The following is a 23,905-nucleotide window of genomic DNA, read 5'->3' as shown; positions in this document are numbered from 1 at the left end:
AGTGTGGTGGCACAGGCCTATAGTCCCAGCTACTCAGGAAACTGAGGCAGGAGGATTGCTTGTGCCTGGGAGGTCGAGGCTGCCGTGGGCTGTGCTTGTGCCACTGCACTCCAGCTTGGGTGACAGACCGAGACCCCCATCTCAATAAAAAAAATTAAAAATAAATAATTTTTTAAAAACAGATTTCAGGCCAGATGCAGTGACTCATGCCTGTAATCCTAGCACTTTGGAAGACTGAGGTGGGTACATCACGAAGTCAGAAGTTTGAGACCAGCCTGGCCAACATGGTGAAACCCCATCTCTACTAAAAATATAAGAATTAGCTGGGTGTGGTGGTGCACACCTGTAATCCCAGCTACTCAGGAGGTTGAGGCAGGAGAATCTCTTGAACCTGGGAGGCAGAGGTTGCAGTGAGGCGAGGTCACGCCATTGCACTCCAGCCTGGGCAACAGAGCAAGACTCCATCTCAAAAAAAAAAACAGATTTCAGTTTAACCCTTACTATGAGCTTTCCCTTACTGCGAGAGCCTGGATAGTTAAATGAATGAAAGGATTGGTAAGGAGAAAAGAACAGACACACTTTTTAGTCCTTGCTAGGACTCATGGTAGAGCTGTGCTTCATAACTGACTGTAAAAACAAGGTGGCTTCCATCCAAACATTCATTTTAACAAAAAGGTTATTAAGCACTTTTTTGCAAGCATATTTTCTTTTCTAAAGAAAATAACTAGTCCTCAGACGAGATTAGGTGCCTCCTCTCCATCATCCCACACTGTCATTGGCTTTCCACAGCTTTTAGCATACTTCAAGTGCTTGTTTATTTCTTCCATTCCCTCACAAGTTCTTAACCATGAGAGAAAGAACAGTGTGAGTCATGCTTACTGTCTGTTCCCAGCACAATGCCTGGTACACAATATGTGCTGTACCTCTAAAGAAGTAATTATTGGTGTAATTATCAATGATGTTACATTTATTGAGCTCTTTCTATATGCCAGTTACTATGCTAAGCATTTCACATGAATTATCTGATTTAGTGTGCAAACCAATCTTATAAGATACGTACATTTGTTATTCCCATTTTATGTATAAGGAGGCTAAGGTAGTTTAAGTAATTTGCCCAAGGTTATATAGGACATGAAAGGACCAGAGTTCACACTCAGATCAAACTGATTTCAAAGCTTGATTTTTTTTGTTTGTTTGTTCAAGAGACAGAATCTCACTCTGTTGCCTAGACTAGAATGTAGTGGTGCAGTCATAGCTCACTGCAACCTTGAACTCCTGGGCTCAAACAATCCTCCCGCCTTAGCCTCCTGAGTGACTGGGACTATAGGTGCATGCCACTATGCCTCACTAATTTTTAAATTTTTTGTAGAAATAGGGTCTTACTCTGTTTGCTGGGCTGGTCACAAACTCCTGGCCTCACAAAGCTTGAATTCTTGATCATACGAATGGATAGTTAGACGAATGAGGGGACTGGTAAGGAGAGAAGGTATTAATAACTTGTATTTGATTTGATTAGTGAGAAAGTAATAATTGTGAGGGTCTGTTTTGCTACAAAGACAAGTAGGAAGCAATACCAGTTCAGGATCCCCAGAACTGTGCTTACTGCATAAATCATCCCTAAGAGCAATTACTAGTGATAGTGGCCACTTGCTTAGGAGAGGAAGGGAGGCCCTGACCTCCTCAAAGTGACAGCTGACCTCCTCTGTGGGAAAATTAGCAACACTGGGGCTAATTCAGACAAGTGGTGTTTGCCAAACTTTTATATGCTGTACCTGCTTAGAGAACCATAATGATACCAGAAAACAAAGGAAACTTTCTTAAATAATATTATACAAACTAACTCTATTATGTACTAAAAGAGCATAAAAGACTATATTAGATATTCAGCAGCTTGTGGTATTTTAATCAACCAAATGCATGAAATGTCATAGACATGTTTTCTCCAGAAGGTCTTTATTTTGGTAAAATAATTTTTAAAGAAAATTTTATAGAAGTTGACACTACTGTTTATCTTTTAGCTTTAAAATTTCATGGACTTTTATTAGGTTTTTTTGGTGAATTTTTAAACTGGAGATTATTTGCAAGATATGAGTTACTAGCTCATTATACTGAATTACAGTATCTGATTAGAAAATAGTGTTGTGTTTGTTTATTTATATATTTTTGCGATGGAGTCTCGCTCTGTTGCCCAGGCTGGAGTGTGGAATGCAGTGGCATGATCTCAGCTCCCTGTAGCCTCTGCCTCCTGGCCTCAACCAATTCTCCTGCCTCAGCCTCCTGAGTAGCTGGAATTACAGCCATACGCCACCACATCTGACTAATTTATATATATATATGTGTGTGTGTATATATATATATATATTTTTTGGTTTTTTTGAGACAGAGTTTCGCTCTTGTTACCCAGGCTGGAGTGCAATGGCGCGATCTCGGCTCACCTCAACCTCCACCTCCTGGGTTCAGGCAGTTCTCCTGCCTCAGCCTCCTGAGTAGCTGGGATTACAGGCACGCACCACCGTGCCCAGCTAATTTTTTGTGTTTTTAGTAGAGACGGGGTTTCACCATGTTGACCAGGATGGTCTCAATCTCTTGACCTCGTGATTCACCCACCTCGGCCTCCCAAAGTGCTGGGATTACAGGCGTGAGCCACCGCACCCGGCCTAATTTTTATATTTTTATTGGAGACAGGGTTTTGCCATGTTAGCCAGGCTGGTCTTGAACTCCTGACCTCAAGTGATCCACCCACCATGGCCTCCCAAAGTGCTGGGATTATAGGCACGAGCCACCACGCTTGGCCATGTTGTGTTTATTAACTATAACTATGTTATAGTTTTTTGCTAGAAATAATGAAGTCTGCAGGGTAGTTCAAAAATTCTTTTTCCATAGTTATTGGTATGAAGATTCCTTGAAATAAGGTATCAATTTGAATATTTTTGTTTACTTTTGTTAACACGTTGATCAATATGAACCTAGACTATAGTTAATTTAGAAAATTCTCATGTTTTAATTCATGTTGTAAAATAATTAACCACTAACAATAAATATGAGGAGGGAAGAAACAAACCTTTTTTCGATTGCAGCTTTTTAAAATACATTTAGGTCATTCTAAATGTCATTTCTCACTGGTACCATAGAGGTATAAAGGGTTGGAGATCTGACAAATGATGTCATTCCCCAGGTTATTCCTGAAAATGTTTTCCTCTGACCATGAACCTGATCAAAGTCTTTTCTAGTCATTTGTTCCTTCTGCTGGGTGGATGGATAAATAGGGAAAATCCTTATATTAAGGCAAATTATTATTATTTTCCAGTTAATCAAAGTATTGGAACTTGAAACAGGGTTTGAAGTTAAAATTGCTGCTGCATAATCTGTGTTACTTATCAGATTGCATTTCCCACACATTACTCTGTAAAAAATATTTCTGGTCTCATGAAAAGCAACAAGACCAAAAATCCTTTCAGAAAAGAATTTTTAGCGTGGAGAATTTTAAAAATAAAAAGGCACTTATAACTTTTGATGGTTCTGAATTTAGGTGGCTAGTTTGAATTTTTGTTTTTCTTTCAGTCTTTTTATCACTCACATGAGTTTTTTTTTTTTTTTTTTTTTTAATGTTTTCTCTCCTTCACCGAACACATTTGAAATGCTTTGCATGTCAACTGAAAATAGTCCAGGTACCAAGCATTTAATCTCTCTGGCCGTGGACATCATTTCTGGATGGGCTAGACCAGCTCATGGATCCCTACAGCTTTGCCTGCCATCCGCTTGCATTGCTGCAGGCTCTTTAACACTCTCACCCACTGAGTTAAGGTTGACTGGCGGGTAAAATAACACTTCCCCATAGGCTTGCCTCAGACACCTTGCTTCGCCCTACCATGGTACATTTTTTAAAATTTTTTAAATTTCAACAGCTTTTGGAGTACAAGTGGTTTTGGGTTACATGGATGAATTATATGATGGTGAATTCTGAGATTTTAGTTTACCTATCACCATGGTACATTATTAAAGAACTTCTAGTAACAAATTTTTTAACATAAAGGACAAAGTCTAAATCAAATAGAAAACAAAATCACTGCCACTGTTATAATTATCATGGAAAGTCATTTATGAAGGACAGGATTTACCATAAGCCATATAGTATCATTTTGTGATTTTTCTTCTAGAAAGTTTCACGAAAGATTTATTAAATGTATAATTTCAATAGTTTGCTTTTATTTGCATATTATTCCTATATTACAGAGATAATTCTTCTGAAGGTGCTTTTTAAGAATTATTTATTCTGATATGACATTTTTTAGGGATATCCCTGTGGATTTCAAGTATATAGCAGAACCCAGTATGCACTCAATGCCTGCAGTGACTTTGTCTCCAAATGGTAAGTTAGTACGTAGATTGTATTTTTAAATGAGCTTCTGAGATACAGTGTGATTTCTTTATTCAAAAGAACTTTGGCCCTTTCTTTCTTGGGAAGGTGTGTCACAGTGCCATTACTTGGATAAGGTAGCCTTTACAATATTAAAAAGAATTACTGGTTTTCATATGTAAGTCACATCGCCTACTTTTCTGTGTCTTTTTGTAAATAAAAATAAAATGATTTATAGCTAATGTATATTGAACATCAGATTTCTATTTAACAATCAGTTTTTTCTTTTCTTTTCCTTCTTTTTTTTTTTTTTTTTAAGAGACAGGGTCTCCCTTCGTTCCTCAGGCTAGTCTCAAACTCCTGGGCTCAAGTGATTTTCCCACCTTGGCCTCCCAAGGTGCTGGATTACAGGCCTAAGCCATTGTTCCCAACCAGAGTTTTCTTTTCTAATTCTCCTTCCAAACAGAATCACGTTTAGTAAATCATTTAATAATGATTTGGCCAAGGCAGGAGAATCACTTGAACCCAAGAGTTCGACACTAGTCTGGGCAACATAGACCTCATCTCTACAAAATAAAATTTTAGAAATCAGCTGGCATGGTGGTGCACACCTATAGTCCTAGCTACTTGGGAGGCTAAGATGGGTGGTTCCCTTGACCCGGGAGGTTGAGGCTGCAGTGAGCTATGATCATGCAACTGTACTCCAGCCTGGGCAATAGAACAAGACCCTTTTCTCTAAAAATAAAAATAATAATAATGATTTATTGTAAGCTCTTTCAGGGGATAGGAAATTTAGGTCTGGTTCTCCATAATAAGAACACTTTAGCAATTCTCTTTAAAATGTTTTCTCAGGCAAAAATTAAAAAGATAAATCTATTTAATATTGTTTAATCCATTGTCTTTTAAGTACAAGATAATTTGTGCTACAGATATACTGACAATATACTGATGTGATTATAGCTCTACATGAGTCTTAAAGTGGAGATTCTGATGTTTGGGGGACATTGTCATCAAAACCACCGTTAACTCACATAATTACCCCAAGTGTGGGGCAAGGAAGAGTTTGCTCTTCCATCAGGGCCTCTGACACAAGCAAATGGTGATAGTCGTCAGATGCTCTGTCATTTTTACAAGAAGAGCAAACCTAGATGGTATAGCCTACTTACCCTAGGCTGTATGGGACAGCCTATTACCCTAGGCTCTATCCCTGTATGGCATATTGCTGTTCTGAATAATGTAGTCAATGCTTAGCATTTATGCAAATAAATGTATCTAAACGTATCTAAACATAGAAAAGGTACAGTAAAAATTTGGCATTATAATTTTATGGGACCACTGTCATGTATGGTCCATCATTGACCAAAACATTGGTAAGTGGCACATGACTGTAAACACTGCAGTTTAGGCTCTAGGGGCTTTGATGAATCTTAAGAAAAGCATTGTAGCCTTTTAAAAAGTTAATACAATTTTTAAAATTTTTAAACTTGTTTTGCATAGTTTTATTTAATAATACTAGGCTTTCTCACCAGTTAATCTTTATTCCATATTACCACAGATAAGTGTCTTTCTTCTATGTCCCATAGTTCTGTTGTCTATGCTTACTATAAGTTAATTTTAGTTCATAACTTTTAGTTTATTTCTCTTAACACTAAGCTTGGAATTTCTCTGTTTCCTTATTTTTTTAAAAAAAGCTTTTATGTGAGAGTGCTCAGTGATAGAGAGTTTGTATAAGCAAAAGCCATTAGTTTATATATTAATACCTCTTGCCAGTGACATATTTGTAACACTTTACAGGTGGTATAGTAAATTTATTTTTTAATATTACAGCGTATTTGGGAGTAAAAATTATATTAATCACAGTGAACATACTTAAAAAGATTTTTTAAATGTTTTCATCTTTCTCTAAAATACCTCATTTATTGAATTTACAGGAAAATGGCTAGCATGCCAATCAATGGACAACCAAATCTTAATTTTCGGAGCACAGAACAGATTTAGATTAAATAAGAAAAAAATTTTTAAGGGCCATATGGTAGCAGGCTACGCTTGTCAGGTGGACTTTTCACCAGACATGAGGTAAGTTAAATCTTCTAATTCATTCTCATATTCAAATATGATGATATAAACTATTGTTGTACAAATAACACTTTAACATCACTCACATATTATATTTTTATGAGAACTCAGTAATGTGTCAAAATTGTCAAAATGCTGGATGTAAAGGTCAGAACAAATTAGGAAAAATACATTTTGCTTTTTTTAGGTTCTTCTTTCAGTATATTCCCTTATATTACTAGGCTTATGCCCTTTAGGCACCTAATAAATCCCTGTGTATATAACCAATGCCTTATTTTCTCTCTGCTTTTCTAAGCAAGACTAGAAATACTGTGATTACTGTATTGCTATGATTGAATGAACACGAAAGGAATTAATTGTGTATTACAGTGTTGCAGTTACAGCTTCACTACGGCTTGTCTGTGCTGAAACCTCAAATCCAGCTTTTGAACATTTCTAGGTCACACTGGATTTGTGAAGCCTACAGCATGATTCTTAGTTAAAATGTATAGGTAATTTAGAAATCCCTATAACTTTGTATGTTTAGCCTAGTAATTGGGCCTACCTCTGATTCAGTCGTAGATGTATTCAAAAGATATTAAAGCCAAAAAAATAATTATGAAAGTGGTAGAGTCTACTATGATAGAATAGATCTAAAAGTGTTCCCTAGCTATATGTGAAATTGGTTCTCCACTTCTATGTTTCTGACTCTCTAGAGACTGATTGTGTAACCTTATTTATTGTGGTCCCTGGGACTCCCAGTCTTACAAGTTAAAAATAATTCTCTACTCTTAGATTGGTAGCTCAGTGGGGAGAATTTTTTTAATAGAATTTGAAATTATAGACAGCTTCATGTTCTACCCAGTTATTCTGAGTATTGTAAATTTGCATTAGATATTTTAAAATATTAAAGTGAAAAGATAAAATCTTTCTCTATTCTTCCTTCGCCTTACCAGTTTAAGGTATTTTAATAATTTGAATTTATTTTATTTTTCTTCCCATTATAGTTATGTGATTTCAGGAGATGGAAATGGAAAATTAAACATTTGGGACTGGAAGACCACAAAACTCTACAGTCGATTTAAAGCTCATGATAAAGTGTGTATAGGTGCAGTGTGGCATCCTCATGAAACATCTAAGGTCATAACATGTGGTTGGGATGGTCTCATTAAATTGTGGGATTAATGAGATTAATCCTTAAACTATCTAGGATCATTTTTGATCCACTGTCATATTTAACTAAATTATTAAATGTATCAGATAATAACTTGATTTACAGATAATGTTTTCCTTACATGCCTGATGACATTGACCCATTGTTTAAAAAAAGACTCTAAATTTGACCTAATTTCATTTGCAACTTCATTTTGTTCTTTATAAATGTTATTTATATAGAAAATGGCTATTGACTTTCTATTTGACAAGTAGTTATAATTGGCAGGCAGTTTGAGTTTATACTCATGACATACTGAAAGCATCCCTTTTGGGTCAGGAAAGAATCCCAAGTGGATTTGGGATTCTAGAGGAGGTGATGTAATTAATTATTCAGAAAAATACTATGTATTTACCTCTTCAACCAAAAGGGTGGTAAAGAATAGGGATAATGTAACGTAAATTTGGAAGAAGGATAAAACCACCCACAGTTACTTTCCCCATTATTTTCATAGGGTCAAGTTCTGATCTTTTGGCTTCATGAATTCCACTTCCTCTGATAACATGTTGTATATTTTTAGTTGTAAAGCAGTAATCTTTAACTGTGGCATTCCTCTAATTATAAACAATGTAAAATAAAAATCAATCCAGAGTTCTTCCATTAACTTAAGTCCTGATCAGTATAGACAGGACTATATATATTTAATCAGAGAATTACGTTGTATCTGAAGATGGAACTCAGGAGGATGCACCAAGACTTTGAATTTTATTTGTATTCACTGTCAGTAAAGACCTGGCTACACTTTCAGAAATCAGGATCTCCAAGGTCATTGCTTCTCGATGTAATTACTGAAATCCTCCTCATAGGAGATAAGTTATGAGGGGTAGAGTCCAAGATGTCAACATGTAATTTCTTTGAAGTCCTATGTCTTATCTTTAAAATTATTCTGATTTTACCTGTGAATATATACAACAGGACTTTTTAAGATTAAAAAATTTTAAACCTCTTTATATGTCTGGAAAAAAAAAGAAAATCACACGCCAGGAAGATGACTAGGGTTCCCCAGTTTGAGAAGTAGTGACCATGGTGAAAAATAGTTTTGAAAACATCAGATTATAAAATCAAGATAGGCCAGGTGCAGTGGCTCACGCCTGTAATCCCAGCACTTCGGGAGGCTCAGGCAGGCGAATCACCTGAGGTCAGGAGTTCAAGACCAGCCTGGCCAACACAGCAAACCTGTCTCTACTAAAAATATAAAAATTAACCAGACATGGTAGCAGGCGCTTGCCTGTAATCTCAGCTACTCGGGAGGCTGATGCAGGGAGAATCCTTGAACCCAGGAGGCAGAGGTTGCAGTGAGCCAAGATCATTCCACTGCACTCCAGCCTGGGTGACAGAGCAAGACTCCGTCTCAAAAAATAAAATAAAATCAAGATAGCCTCTTAAATGTAGTAGCTCATAGCACTTTAATTTGATAAGCCATTTTTCCTATTTCATTAGAAGTCTACATTAGATGTTTGAATATGGTTTGAAATATTTCACTACCATGCTGAAAAAGATTGGTTGATAGCTGCTTGGGGTGCTGAGATCAAAATCATGTCTCTTGCTGATAACCTAAGAGCATTAAGCTCTGAGTCCTGTGCGGTCATAGCAGTGTATGCTCCCTGCCCTTAGGGAGCATCCATTTCTAGAAATTTATATTTTAAAAGGCCTGGGATATATGACCAGGCTCTGTAGCCACATATAAATAAATTTTATAGAAAAAGAATAAAAGCAGAGATGTATTTTTTGACACAGAGGCACCCAAAGAAATAATACAAACACTTCCTAGCTGCTATTTCTGTAACTGCCCAGAAGAATGACAGATTTCTGAAGGGGAAAGGATTCAGATATGACCTTTTCTTTAGTCCCAACCAGTAGTTTTAACAAATGTGAATTATTGAAATGTGATGGGACAGAAAGAATCATACATTTAAACTGTCTTGTTCAGTACACCAGTATTGTACGTTACAAATCATCATTTCTAAATCTGGATTTATCGTGTTGTGTTTTTGACTGTTTCTAAAGTAAGTGTATATAAAAGTTGTCTCTTTTTTAAAAAGATCGTATTTTTAAATAAAGCATTATTTTGTAGAAAGTGCTATCGAAATGTTCATCTTGTTCATCTTTAGTCTCCTTTAAGTCTTAAGTGTGTTGAGACACTAGATTAAAGCCATTTGCAGTTTTAAAAGGGTCATGTGGAAAGAAACGATGCTTTAGAGGTGGATGTGGTTTATTCAGGTATATCAATGGGTTTATTCTAATTAAGTAATAAAATACATGGTGGTACCCTCAGAGCACATTAAATTTAACACATTCCGTATTTATTCATTTAGTGGTGGCACTAAGTCATGATTACACAACATTTTAGAGTACATAAGTGAGTGGGGTTATATTTCAGCATAAAAAGTCTCACGATCTCATTGTTACTGGACTTAGGTAGTTACTATCTGGCTCCTTTACCTTCTTGCAGCCTTTTTGTCATACCCAGGACAGATTTCCTTCCTAAAAGTTAGGATAAAAAGAGATGCTTTAGTGAAAGATTTACTAGAATGAATATTTAAATATTGAGGCACAAGCTGGAAATATTTTGTCCTAAATAAGGAGCAAATTTTAAGATGATAAACAGGGAGTAGTGTCACACAGTCACATTTCTAAGTAGTTCTTGAGGCTACACTGTGGGGCTGGCTGGTATCCTTGATGTATTGTAAAATACCTTTAAGAAGACACTGACTTTGAAATAGCAAACCCTTAGACGGCAACCATAAATATCACAACACTGGGAACAATTATAGAGATGTTCTTTGAAGAACATTGTTTCTCAGGGCATGGACTGAGAACCGTCTGCATTACCTAGGGGTGGCGTTGCTTACTGAGATGTGGAATTCAGAAGAAAGTAGGGATTATCTGGGGGAGCCATCATGAATTCAGGTATGTGAAGGGGTATAAAGTGGCATCCAGGTCACAGTATCCATCAGCAGAATTAAATGTGGGTTTCAAAGTGAGACCTGGGGAATACTGATTCCCTGTATCATCCCAGATTCGTATTTTTCACATTTTGACATTTGTGAATAGGGCTATAGTTAAAATAAATGAATGTCATAGTTCAACGGGCAGCATTCAATTCTTTCTTAGTGTATCATAAAATAATTAATGAAATACAGTAAAAATAAGGCGAGTACTAAGGGCCTGAGAAGAAGAAAAGATCCAATGGAAGGAAAGTGTCTATTGTAGCACTGGGCTCAAAATTCCTGTTATGAAATGTGTCTTTGATCACTGAGTAAAGTGAATGAACTAACTAAAGATTGCAATTAAAAACATATTAATATACATATGTAGACACAAATATATATATATATATATATATATATATATATCTAATCACTGGAAAGCTTTTTTAAAATGTAGAATTCTCGTTACCAACTCAGACCTCCAAATCAAAGTCAGCACTTTTAGCAAGATCCCCAAATGAGAACCACTGAGGTAGAGTCCCGAATTTGTCTTGGGTATTTGGAAAACTAGACTATTTGGAACATGTAAAGTCAAAGAGAAATTTAGCTGGTCAAAAATACATACTGTACACACGTGTATGTGTACATGTATATGTGCATATAATGTATGCATATAGCATATATGCACACATGCCATATTCATAGTCACCTTAATAATTGTGGAAACAACTTTCTCAACTTAATTGCAATTTTATCTGGAACTTAAAAGAAGTCACAGACTTGCAGCCAGAGCCCTTAGAGTGACTTTATTTTTAGTGACAGTAAGTGAAAGTGAAACTCTTGATTCTACAGCTTCTTATATCTGCAATAGCTGTCTTCAGACGAGTTTCTTTTATTCGATTCCCCACTCTCCAGCCTCCAGCGTTTTAGATCTGGGGGAGCAACTGAGATCTCCGTTTTTTATTTGTTCTAATCAGTCTGTCCAATAGATACATGTCAGTCATATATGTGATTTTAAATTTTCTAATAGCCAGGGTTAAAAAGGGACTTAATAATTTTATTTAACATATCCAAAATTTTATCTTAAGATGTACTCAATTGTTTAAAAAATTAATATTTTACTTTTTTCTAAGAACTGTGTCATTAGGCAATGTCATTGTTGTGCAAACATCATCGAGTTACATATGTAACTCGACGATGTTCTACTGTATTAGAACAAATAAAAAACAGAGATCTGAGTTGCTCCCCCAGATCTAAAACGCTGGAGGCTGGAGAGTGGGGAATCGAATAAAAGAAACTCATCTGAAGACAGCTATTGCAGATATAAGAAGCTGTAGAATCAAGAGTTTCACTTTCACTTACTGTCACTAAAAATAAAGTCGCCCTAAGGGCTCTGGCTGCAAGTCTGTGACTTCTTCTAAGTTCCAGATAAAATTGCAATTAAGTTGAGAAAGTTGTTTCCACAATTATTAAGGTGACTATGAATATGGAATATGTACATATATGCTATGTTCATACATTATATACACATGTACATAACGTGTGTACAGTACATATTTTTGACCAGCTAAATTATATATGTAATTTACATATGTAACTCCACGACGTTTGTGTATATAACAAATGTAGGTGGTATAGCCTACTCCATTATATAGTTCCATTTAATCTCAAGGGACCACCATCATATATGTAGTCTGTCACTGACTGAAAGGTTATTATGTGGTATGTGCCTGTATATGATTTTTAATTTACATTAATGAAAAGTAAGTTTAATTTAAAATTTAATCAGTTAACTACAGTTAGGTGCTCAGTAGCAATGTGTCTATAGGCTACCATGTTGCACAGTACAATGCTAGTACTACTTTTTACATAAGAATAGCTCAGATATTCAATGTACTGCCTCATCCTCTGAAAAACATTCTAAGGTTCAATCTGATCATAAAATATCTTGTAAAAAATACAAACGCTCATTTTTTTCTGTGCTACATTTTGGGTAATTTCCTCAGGTTTGTCTTCCAGTTCATTGTAAAGTCTCTTTAGCTGTGTCCAGTGTGCTGCTGTTCCATTAAACTTCTTGTTTCCGTGGCTGTTTCTCTTTTCTGGAAGGTTTATTTGTACTTTTTTTATATTTACCTGTTCTTTTTCACAATGTCGTATTTTCTTATGGCTCCTATATAGTCCTTTGTGCCTTTAATTATGATAGATCATGTATATTATACTTTAAGATTGTTCTGTTATCTCAAGTTCTTGGGCTGAAAATCACGTGGTTTATTGTGTCTAGTAACTCTACCTCATGGGAGACTGTTTATTTCCTTGTATGTTTTAATATTTAATATGGGTCTTGTTTTTCTAAGGAAATCCTCTGTAGCCTGGATTGGTGAAAAGTCCTTTCAGAGTGCTTTTGCATCTGCTTCTGACATATACCTCTGAGGTATCACCCCTAGAACCTGTTTAATATCCAACTTTTAAGTTCAAGGGGACATGGACAGGATGTTCAGGTTTGTTACATAGATAAATGTGTGCCATGGTGGTTTGCTGCAAAGATCATCCCCTTACCCAGGTATTAAGCCCAGCATCCATTATTCTTTCTGATCCTCTCCCTCCTCTCACCTTCCACCCTCCAACAGACCCCAGCATGTGTCCATATATTCTCATCATTTAGCTTCCACTTAGAAGTGAGAACATACGGTGTTTGGTTTTCTATTCCTGTGTTAGTTTGCTAAGGATAATGGCCTCCAACTCTTTCCATGTTCCTACAGAGGACATGATCTGATTACTTTTTATGGCTGTATAGTATTCCATATGTATATATACCACATTGTCTTAATCCAGTCCATCATTGATGGGCATTTAGCTTGATTCCATGTCTTTGCTGTTGTGAATAGTACTGCAATGAACATACATGTGCATGTGTCTTTATAATAGAACTATTGATATTTCTTTGGGTATATACCCAGTAATGGGATTGCTGGGTTGAATGGTATTTCTGCCTCTAGATCTTTGAGGAATTGCCACACTGTCTTCCATACTGGTTGAACTAATTTACATTTTTGTTTTTTGACTTATTAATAATAGCCATTCTGACAGGTGTGAGATGGTATCTCATTGTGGTTTTGATTTGCATTTCTGTAATGATCAGTGATGTTGCGCTTTTTTTCATCTTTGTTGGCCGCATGTATATCTTCTTTTGAGAAGTGTCTATTCATGTCCTTTGCCCAATTTTCAATGGATTTTTTCTTGTAAGTTTAAGTTCCTTATAGATGCTGGATATTAGACCTTTGTCAGATGCATATATTGCAAACATCCCTTTCTGTAGGTTCCGTTCACTCTGATGATAGTTTCTTTTGCTGTGCAGAAGCTCTTTAGTTTAATTGGATCCCATTTGTCAATTTTTGCTTTTATTGCAATTGCTTTTGGCATCTTCGTCATGAAATTTTTGCCCGTGCCTGTGTCCTGAATGATATTGCCTAGGTTTTCTTACAGGGTTTTTATAGTTCTGGGTAGGACCAGTTTTTTTTTTTCTTAATTTCTCAGCTTATGGTTTTTCTCAGCATGTGATTAGGATAAATTCAACTAGTCAACTCCTTGCACAGGCCTGAGGTTTCAATTTCTCATGAAAACTTTTCTTTGTACTCAGAGCTGTAAGCAGAGATAAGTGTCCTTGTGCTGGTGGATGTAGAATTTTTAGGTCCCTTTTTCACTGAGGTTGTAGCCCTGTAACAGTCCCTCTTTGCTGTAGGTGTCCTCAGTCCCAATCCTTTCTCCCCAGGACCAGGTCTTACCTTGTGCTCTAGGCCTCTCTCCATTATACTAAACTCCAAAGGCTACTGCAGTGTAGGTTCCTGTCTACCTGTCTGGCTCTAGGCTCCTTCCCTCTGGGCTTTTTGTATCTGGAAGATTTTTTCTTCTTAGACATTCAGTCTACACACACATACATACATATATACCATATACACACATATATACTCACATGTATACACACATATATACACATGCATACATATACACATATATGTATATATGTGGAAGGATATTTGGGGATCTATGTACAATTGTATTTTGTATCTTCAGATGTCACCATGTTATTGGAACAATCTAAAAACAGGAATGTAATCTAGTACAGTCTAAAAAACGTACATTCTGATTTTTAGAACCATGTGAGTTTAAGTGTGTGATACAAAAATGTACTTTTCTAAGGGTACTTCATATTGATGACCAGAGAACCATCATAATGGATTCACCTTTTATCTGGGCTTTTTCTGCATAAGCACATCATTTGGAAGACTTCCCTTTATAGCACTTGTCTTAATCCATTCAGGCTGCTATAACAAGACACCTTAGACCAGGTAATTTATAAGCAACAGAAATGTATTGCTCACAGTTCTGGTGGCTGAGAAGTCCAAGATCGAGGTGCCAGCGGATTCAGTGTCTGATGAGGGCTAGCTCTCTGCTTCAAAGATGGTGCCTTTTCACATGTCCTCATATTGCAAAAGGGGGAAAAAGTTTCCTCAGGCCTTTCATAAATGCCCTAATCCCATTCACAAGGGCTCTGCCCTCATAATCTAGTCAATTTCTAAAGGCCCCACCTCATAATACCAACACATTGGGAATATTTCAATATATGAATTTTGGAGGGTCACAAAATATTCAGACCATAGCAGCATACAAATTAAGAAATTATCATTGTCTAAGCCTCATGTAATCACAGTAGTCAAAATAATGAAATTTGCAAGCAAGAAGAAACTTTAGAAATTAAATATTCTAACCTAAGAAAATAGTTAAAGGTGATGACTTGCTTCATATAACACAACTAGTTAGCAGCAGTATCAAGAGACCCTTATTTATTTCATTCTACTGTCCTGCCTCTATATAATGCCACTTAATTGTATATTTTTAAAACTGTTGGATTAGTGTTATAACTTTTGTGGCTTCTAGGTTTGCTGTCTCTGAGCTAGGTAATTTAAAAGAAATGGCTATTTACACAGTGTTTATTTCATCCTTTAGTAAAACCAAACCTGTTATTCTTATGGCTCCTTCCATTAGAGTTGAACCCCCTCACTTTCTCTGTGCCCACAAGGAAACCTCTGGCTCATATTTCAGTCTCTACAATACCTTTTCTCACCTTGGTTTTACTCTTTCAACTGTTGTCTTTATTATGCACTTTATACTCCATATTCTATAAAAACTATGGCTTGAATCATTTTTGTAAAAATGCTAACCCCTATCATTGGTAGAAATAGTCTCACATCATCCTACCTTCCTTCTTTCATTAACTGAAACATATTTTCCATGCTACTGTGAATTGTGGTTCCATACACTGACTAAAAAAGACTGCTGGGAGTTGCTACAAAGAAAGGACAATGAGAAAGATTGAAGTTTAATATCCTAGGACTCAGATAGCTTCTAGTAATAATTGAATCTTCAATTATTATTGTATTCATTCAATTAAATTATTATATGGTTCTCAGTTCCCCAAGGCCAGGAAGATCTCCAGGTTGGCATCCTTTAATTGGGAATAGGGAGTATCACATGCAGTGCAATGAACAGCCATGTCAAGAAAATAACAAATTGTGTCCAAATTTAAAAAACAAAATGAGAGACAGTAGTCCATCTAAATTCCAAAGCAATTTTTAATGCCAGAAAAACTTCAATAACATGATGAAATAATTTTATAGAAAAAATTATATGGAAATAGCTTTTTAAATTTATATTCAATAAAAATTTATTGAGCCCTTTTTACCTAGCAGGTTTCATGCTAGGCACTGGGGCTGCAGATGCGGCCCTTACCCTCATGGAGTGTACAGTCTTTTGGGAAAACCAGACATTATACAAACAGAGAAAGTACAGAGAGTGTTAAGATAGGAATAGAGGACATTGTGGGGACACATAGCAGGGAGCCTTAAATAAGAGGGGTCCCTGAGAAAATTATGTTTGATCTGACATCAAACCTTGAGAAATATTTTCTTATACAGATAAAAGATTATTTTTATTGGTACATAATCGAACTGTCTCATTATGTTATAGAACACAGTTGGACCTTTATTTTATAGATCCACCCAGGAGTGATATTCAAAATATCCAATGGCAAGTAAGGCAGAAGACAGACCAGTTAGTTAGAACAGAAGCAAGCCACAGGGCTGGGTCAGGATCCCGGAAGCTGCCATTTGTGCTATGCATTAGCCTTTAATTGCCCGGTCATGGGGAAAGGCTTGGGCACCCTATGAGAGTGTCTCCAATGGAGAGAGACCATTGGGGAACCACTATCTCTCTACTGGTACTTTCTTTAAAAAGTATAAATATGTCCAATATATTCCAAAGGACATACTTTTCTTTTTTAGTTGACAAATAAATTGTATATATGTATGGCACACAACATGATATTTTCTTATATGTATAATTGTGGAATACTAAGTCAAATAATTAACACATCCATTACCTCAAATACTTATTTTTTGTGGTGAGAATATTTTAAATCTACTCTCAGCAATTTTCCAGTATATGATACATTGCTATTAACTCTAATCACCATGTTGCACAATAGCTCTTCTCTACTGGTACATACTGATTAGATATCAGTCCTCTGCACATTTGGTTTCTGTACTGAAATTCTCCAGTCTAGTGTTGAATAGTTTAGTCAAATTTGATCCCCCAAATTTAAATCCCTTATTATTTCAGATAGCCATATTGTACAAAACTAATCACTAAGAAAAAGTTAAAATAGTCTATCTGAGAAAAACAAGAAGTTGCTGGTTTTAAGAAAGCATTAAATGTTAACGTGTTGAGAACCATTTTTCCACATAGTTCTTTTTTTTTTTTTTTTTTTTTTAAGATGGAGTCTCACTGTGGTCCCCAGGCGGGTCTCAAACGCGATCCTCCCACGTAGCTGGAAGTACAGGCATATGCCACTGCACCCCGCCTCCATACAGTTATAAAGTGTGACAACATTAAGAATGCTTGATTTATATTTCGTAAGAAATACCATCAAATCATTTAAAGAATTTCAATAATCTCTAAATGTAAGCAGTTTTAGGAATATATTGAATCTCTGGGTTATAATTTTATCTGATAAGTTCAAGTACCTCTTTCAATGTAAGAAAAAGTAAGACATTTTAGCATAAGGTTAAATGTATTATTGAATCCACAAAGTATCAGCAATTGGCTAGTTCAAAAAGAATTACGTTACTGCTTAAGAATCAAACATAAATTTATCTCCACCAGAAAAGAACAATTATACTAATTGAGCTTGGAGTTACTGTTGTATTGTTAAGTAGAATGATCTATTTAAATGAGGTCATCATTTTTACACTGGCAAAATATGATAAGCGTGGCTTCCTGGGACTAATCCAAGCTTTGCAAAATCCAAACATTTAATACTTAAGAAATGCAATTCTTATACTTACTAAAAGATCTTATAACCAAGGCAGAAATGCTTACATGAATAACTGATTTGGACTAAGCACTGTAAACCCGTGAGTTTGTTTACGCCCTAACCTGAGGTAAATTTGGACCTTCAGTCAATTCTAGTAGAAACTTGTTCACTTCTCCCTAGCTCTTCATTTGAACATGTCAAGTAGTTACAAATATTTATATGATAACCTTTTATATTATAACTGCATGAAAGGGGAAGTTATTTTTTTTGACAAATTATGACACAGAGTTTATGCTAAAAGGCAATTTGTGAATTTCTTCCATCCTCATATGTCTCATACCTACAAAAGAGCATTGTTACTCATTTGATAAGAGCATTATCAAATGTGTATTTTCAGAATCACTTACGAACACTGCTCTAGTAAAAATTAAGGAGATGCATGTCACAGATATTCACATCTTAGCTCATTTATCTGCAAGTCAAAGACTAGTTTTAAGCAAAGGAGAATTACTTTGCTTAAGCAACTCCAAGTGACTGCCATTTCTAAAACCCAGGCAGAAAGTGACAAGTACTGGGACAAGCCAGAGGAAGAGTCACTTCCAGGCCTGCAAGAGCTTTCCTGGCAGCCTAAATATATTGACAGAGAAGTTGTTGTGTCTCCATATTTCTTCAGTAAGCTTCCATTTGGCAGGCATACTTTAATCAAGTAGATGATTTAAGTTCAGCAAACTTGCATGCTACAAAATGATTCTGACTCAAACTTGCAGGTCTTTACTATTTGTAGTTTTTTTCTCCCACCTTTTACTAATAGGGAGGCAAAAATGTGTCTTTTGGACAAAGCATCTGATGTTTGGTACAGGCTGTGGAAGCAGCATTGTGGATGGGACCAAACACAGACGTTTTGGGATCTGACAGACAGAAATGTAAATGATTGTTCCTCCATCTACAACTCGAGCAATCTGAATAAGCCATTTAACCTCTCAAAGTTTCTCTTTTTTTTGAGACTCTCACTCTGTTGCCAAGGCTGGAGTGCAGTGGCACAATCTCGGCTCACTGCAACCTCTGCCTCCCAGTTTCAAGCAATTCTCCTGCCTCAGCCTCCCAAGTGGCTGGGACTTCAGGTGCGTGCCACCATACTCAGCTAATTTTTTTAGCATTGTTAGTAGAGACGGGTTTTCATCATGTTAGACAGGATGGTCTTGATCTGCTGACCTTGTGATCTGCCCACTTCAGCCTCCCATAGCGCTGGGATTATAGGTGTGAGCCACCATGCCCAACCCCTCTCAGAGTTTCTTTACCCATGATATTGGGGAAAAAAATGCACTTCCTTGTTAGGGGAATTAGGAATAAGCTATGCACATGGTCCGGCAGACAGTAAGCTCTCAGTAAAGAGTTACTTTTGATTTTGTTTGCTTGTGTGTTGTTTGTGTTGCTCTTGTGGTGGTTGCGGTGGTGATGATTACGGTTTTGCCTGTTCCTCATAAGAGGATCTTGTGTTTGCCTGTTCACAAGCAAACAGTGCTACAGTAGCCTGGTCCCTTTCTCATGGCCTGCACCAGCAGTTCTCCGCAGTGGGTGACTTTGCCCCCGCAGGGACATATCTTACAATGCCCAGAACAGCCCTCCCCCAATAAAGAATTATCCAGCCCAAATGGCAATAGTGCTGAGGTTAAGAAACCCTGGCCTACATGATAAGCATAATAAACTCTAGAGGCAGGGAAACCTTAACAACTGTCAGAATATTCATCATAGATTTCAAACTATCCACAAAGGCAGTGAAGGACCATTTTAGACATAAGCATAAAATAAGTTTTAATAACTATTAAACAGGCTGCCTTGAGTGTGGGTGGGTACATTTGTTATTTATTCTTTTTTAACAGTACATTCATTCTTGCTTCAGATATAGATAGCGTGATGAAGTCAATGTGTGACACCACCAACCTGAAATAAACGGTTAACTTGCTGTAGACAAAGGGGCTTTCAGTAATGCCCTACATCTCCAATTCCATGAATTAAAAATCTTAAAATGGGTGTGTTACATGTCTAAAAGCTGATCAGACTGGACATAAGATGAGTACACTTTCTACACTTTAATATATATAAATGTTTATATATTTCAGCATACAAAAATTTTATGAAAATAAATCTGTTATATAATCTAAACAGAATTGGGGTAAAGTTAGCTTTGCTTTGGAGACACCATATTAACTAACAGTACAAAAAAATTTAGAGTGTGTGTGGACCTTTCTGCACATTTGAAATACCTCTGTACATTGAAACGACTAACTGCCTTTTCAGATCACACTTACTCAAGCCGGTCCTCTCAGCTCAACAACTTTTTATCAGTGGACTATAAATTTTAAAATAAAAGCCTCATGTCTATATTTTTTTTAATTATCACAACTAACTCAGAAAGTCCTGTTCTCTTTTCAACTCAAGCTAGTAAGATCATCCTAGTCTAATATAATTTGATTTCTCAGTTGAGGAATGGCATTTTCAAACCACTTCAAGGAACAAAGAGCCAACCTGGGGAATGTCTGAGGATAGAAGGAAGTGCAAAATTAGGAGAAGGGGTAAAGTCTAGTAATAATCAGTATTCTACTGCCTCCCCTAATTTTTGAACAATGTACATACAGTTTTATACTCTCTCAGGTTATAAAAATGCCAAAAATATATTTAATTGACAATACGGTAATCATTTGGCTTTTATGCTATTTATTTGAAATAGGATTTTAGAAAATTATGCATGTATTTAATCCTGTAACTAGTAATGAGAGAGAGCATTTGAACCACTGAGAACCTAAACTTTCCACTTAATTTTTAATGTAGAAAGGCTTGGTGCTATTGAAAAACTGTCTAACTAACCTAGGAAAGTGAGACGAGGTCCTCAGACCACAATTGTGTAAGTGATGCCAACTGGAAGTAAGAAAAAATGCACTTAACATTATTAGAGATAATGTATTTTTAAAAAAAGATTTGACAGTATAGGCAAATCTGTGGGTGGAAAATCATGCTTGAAGGCAGAAGAGAAAACAGCAAAGATACTCAGATTCTGCTCTGTGCTTAGTTTAATAGGAAGTGAAGGGGAATTAAGGTTGAGTATGAAAAGCATCTCGAGTTGAAGTTCTTTTTTTTCTGTGCACAAATAAATTTTATTCAGGTATGAAAAGCAAGTGCTTTTTCAAATACGTAAAATCTAAAAAGCAAAATACCCATTGTATTAGTCCATTCTCACACTGCTATGAAGATATACCTGAGACTGAGTAATTTATAAAGGAAAGAGATTTAATTGACTCACAGTTTAGCATGGCTGGGGAGGCCTCAGGAAACTTACAGTCATGGTGGAAGAAGAAGCAAACATGTCCTTCTTTACATGGCAGCAGGAAGGAGAAGAATGAGAGCCAAGTGAAGGGGGATGACCCTTTTAAAACCATCAGATCTCTTGAGAACTTACTCAGTATCATGAGAATAACGGGGGAAACCACCCCATGATTCAATTACCTCCCACAGGATCCCTCCCACAACACGTGGGGATTATGGGAACTACAGTTCAAGATGAAATTTGGTTGGGGACATAGCCAAACCTTATCACCTATGGACTCATAATAAAGTAATTATTAAAGGCCTTACTTCCGCGAGGAGAGCACAGACTGAAGGAACAAGATGGAAAAAAGAATATGTAAGTCAAGAAAATGGTGAAACATGCCAGTAGGAAAATCTATCTATCTATCGAGCTATCTACCTACCTACCTACCTATAATGGTTAATTTTATGTGTCAACTTAACTGGACTAAAGGGTGTTCAGATCTTTAATTAAACATTATTCTAGGTGTATCTGTGAGGATATTTCTAGATGAGATTAATATTTAAATCAGTAGACTGAATAAAGCAGATTCTTCACCTCAATATGAGTGGACCTCGTTCAACTGGTTGAAGGCCTGAATAGAACCTAGGGCAGAGTAAGGAAGAATTCATTCTCTGTCTGGCTGTCTTCAAGCTAGGAGATGGGTCTCCTGCCTTCAGACTTGGTCTCAAACTGGAATTTACACCTTCAAGTTGAAGCTCTTAATAGTCTAGTCTCTTTAACTCAGTGACAGAATTTGATGCTTTGAGTTCCCAGAAATCAGAAGTATTGCTACTTATAAAGCCACACCCTGGCCTCAGCAAAGGCTGAGAAGGTATGACTGAAATCTACAAGATTGTAAAGAATATCATTGACAAGGTAAATAAGAAAAACCTTGAAAAAGGACAGTCAAATTCAAATTTAAAGCCCTATTTTAAACAGTAGGCAAAAACTTAAAAATCTCACCAACCTAGTAAAAACGGAAATTTATATAATTTCATTTCAATGTTGGTGAATTCATAGATTATAGATACATAGAGAATTTTAGGAAAAACTGAGATGAGTGGGGTATCATCTTCCAAGTTAAGGTGAAGGAAGAGTCTGGGCAAATGGGGGTGACTGCGTTCATTTCTTTAGCAAGTATTAACTGTACCCCTATCACATACCAAGCACCAGGCTTCATGTACTGCAAAGATAATAACATACTCCCTGCCTCAAGCAGGGCACGGGCTAGCAGGAGACTGGATGAGTACACTCACGATTAGAATCGTGGACGTGCTCCATTCTGCAAATATTTTCTTGCGCTCTTGATGACATCCTGCCTCCTATTTCCATCTTGTGTTCACCCAACTCAGAGTATAACAGCTACTTGCATTGAAAATGTCTTTCTTCAGGAATAGCTGAGGTTTAGATAAATCTTTGTAACTGTAAAAAAGCCTGAAATCCTTTTGTTCTAACTCTTTGAGAAGGCTGTACCAGAACCGCACAACACTGCTGTCGCTACCACTGACCTCAAACCCAGGCCAGTGGAGATGGATCTCAAAGATGAGCTGTCCAATCTGCTCAAGAACATCTTCCAGAATAAGATTTTCCAGAACTTTCCATTCTGCACTTTCCAGATCTGCCTTGAGAACGTCAATCTGTAACAAAGCAATCAAATGAGATTAGCAGATATAGTAAAACCGTCTTGATATCAGGAGTTTCACATTATAACTACCTCTGAAGGAAGCAGAATTTTTAAAATTTTGGAGTTGAGGGTAGTTTTCAAGTGGCCATTTACAACATAAATTTCTAACCTCATTCCATATTAAACGTTTTGAGTTGTTGGGTTTTGTTCTAGTTTTTAAGAGATGGGGGTCTCGATATGTTGCCTAGGCTAGTACAAAATTCTGGGTTCAAGCAATCCTCCTGCCTCTGCCTCTTGAGTGGCTGGGACTACAGGTGTGAGTCTATTACATTAATATATGTTAATATACAAATGATGAAATGCCAGGCAAAAATCACAACAGACCCTCTTGTTTTCTGCACAATGGGAATGGATACCTGAGAAGGAGAAGGTAGCGTGAGTGTATCGCAGACCTCTGTGCACCCCGCAAACTATCTGCCACCCTAGGAAACTCAGCCAAGTCTTGACAGTAGGTGTCTATGGAAAGGAAGTGACAGAGAGCCACTCTTTGCAGGGACTATCTTGCAAGCCTCATCCTCCCACCCCAACTTCATCAAGACTGGACACCAAGGAAGAAGTTCTTGAGTATCTGAATATTGGACTGTAAAAATATATATATATATATATATATATTATTCCATGATTTCTTTAAAATGTACATACCAGTATAGTGTTCTAAAACAAAAAGCAGCAGCAACACCATCCTCTGTCTATTTAGTGAACACAGGTTCACATTCAAGTGAGACAGAATAAAAGAAGAGGATTGGAAGATCAATATTTTGCAATTAATGAAGTTATGGGAATCAGCTCCCTTTTTCTGCCTGTGTGAAAAATCCATTAGAACACCATAACCCTAAACACCTTCAGAAATCAATGAAAGTTCATCTTTACCAAGTAGTTATATGTGCCTGACGCCATGCTAAGGGCTTCCCCTTGCAATCTCCATTTAAGTCTCTCAACGATGCTGTAAGG

The 23,905-nt window shown here is 36.6% G+C and overlaps 3 protein-coding genes across 4 annotated transcripts in view; 1 reads left to right on the top strand and 2 right to left on the bottom strand.

The window, feature by feature from the left end:
* The window catches only part of CDC40 (cell division cycle 40), a 49,224-nt gene extending 39,518 nt beyond the window's left edge, over positions 1–9,706 (top strand). The window contains exons 13-15 of the mRNA XM_012438423.3: positions 4,293–4,369; positions 6,289–6,433; positions 7,420–9,706. Coding sequence (XP_012293846.1) covers positions 4,293–4,369; positions 6,289–6,433; positions 7,420–7,597 — 400 coding nt within the window. The 3' untranslated portion in view covers positions 7,598–9,706. The remainder of the gene's footprint in view (positions 1–4,292; positions 4,370–6,288; positions 6,434–7,419) is intronic.
* Positions 1–22,544, bottom strand: part of WASF1 (WASP family member 1) — a 134,626-nt gene extending 112,082 nt beyond the window's left edge. The window contains exon 1 of the mRNA XM_064360780.1: positions 22,527–22,544. The gene's annotated coding sequence lies outside the window, so the exon portion shown is untranslated. The remainder of the gene's footprint in view (positions 1–22,526) is intronic.
* The window catches only part of METTL24 (methyltransferase like 24), a 117,397-nt gene continuing 109,659 nt past the window's right edge, over positions 16,168–23,905 (bottom strand). For both annotated transcript variants that reach the window (XM_021670490.2, XM_064360781.1), the window contains one exon: positions 16,168–22,907. In XM_021670490.2, coding sequence (XP_021526165.2) covers positions 22,593–22,907 — 315 coding nt within the window. In that variant the 3' untranslated portion in view covers positions 16,168–22,592. The remainder of the gene's footprint in view (positions 22,908–23,905) is intronic.

Source organism: Aotus nancymaae, unplaced genomic scaffold (genome assembly GCF_030222135.1).
Source record: "Aotus nancymaae isolate 86718 unplaced genomic scaffold, 86718_ANA_hifiasm-v0.15.2.pri h1tg000040l, whole genome shotgun sequence".
Taxonomy (NCBI): domain Eukaryota; kingdom Metazoa; phylum Chordata; class Mammalia; order Primates; family Aotidae; genus Aotus; species Aotus nancymaae.
Note: the sequence above shows the minus strand (reverse complement) of the source record. Positions and strands in the feature narration are given on the sequence as shown.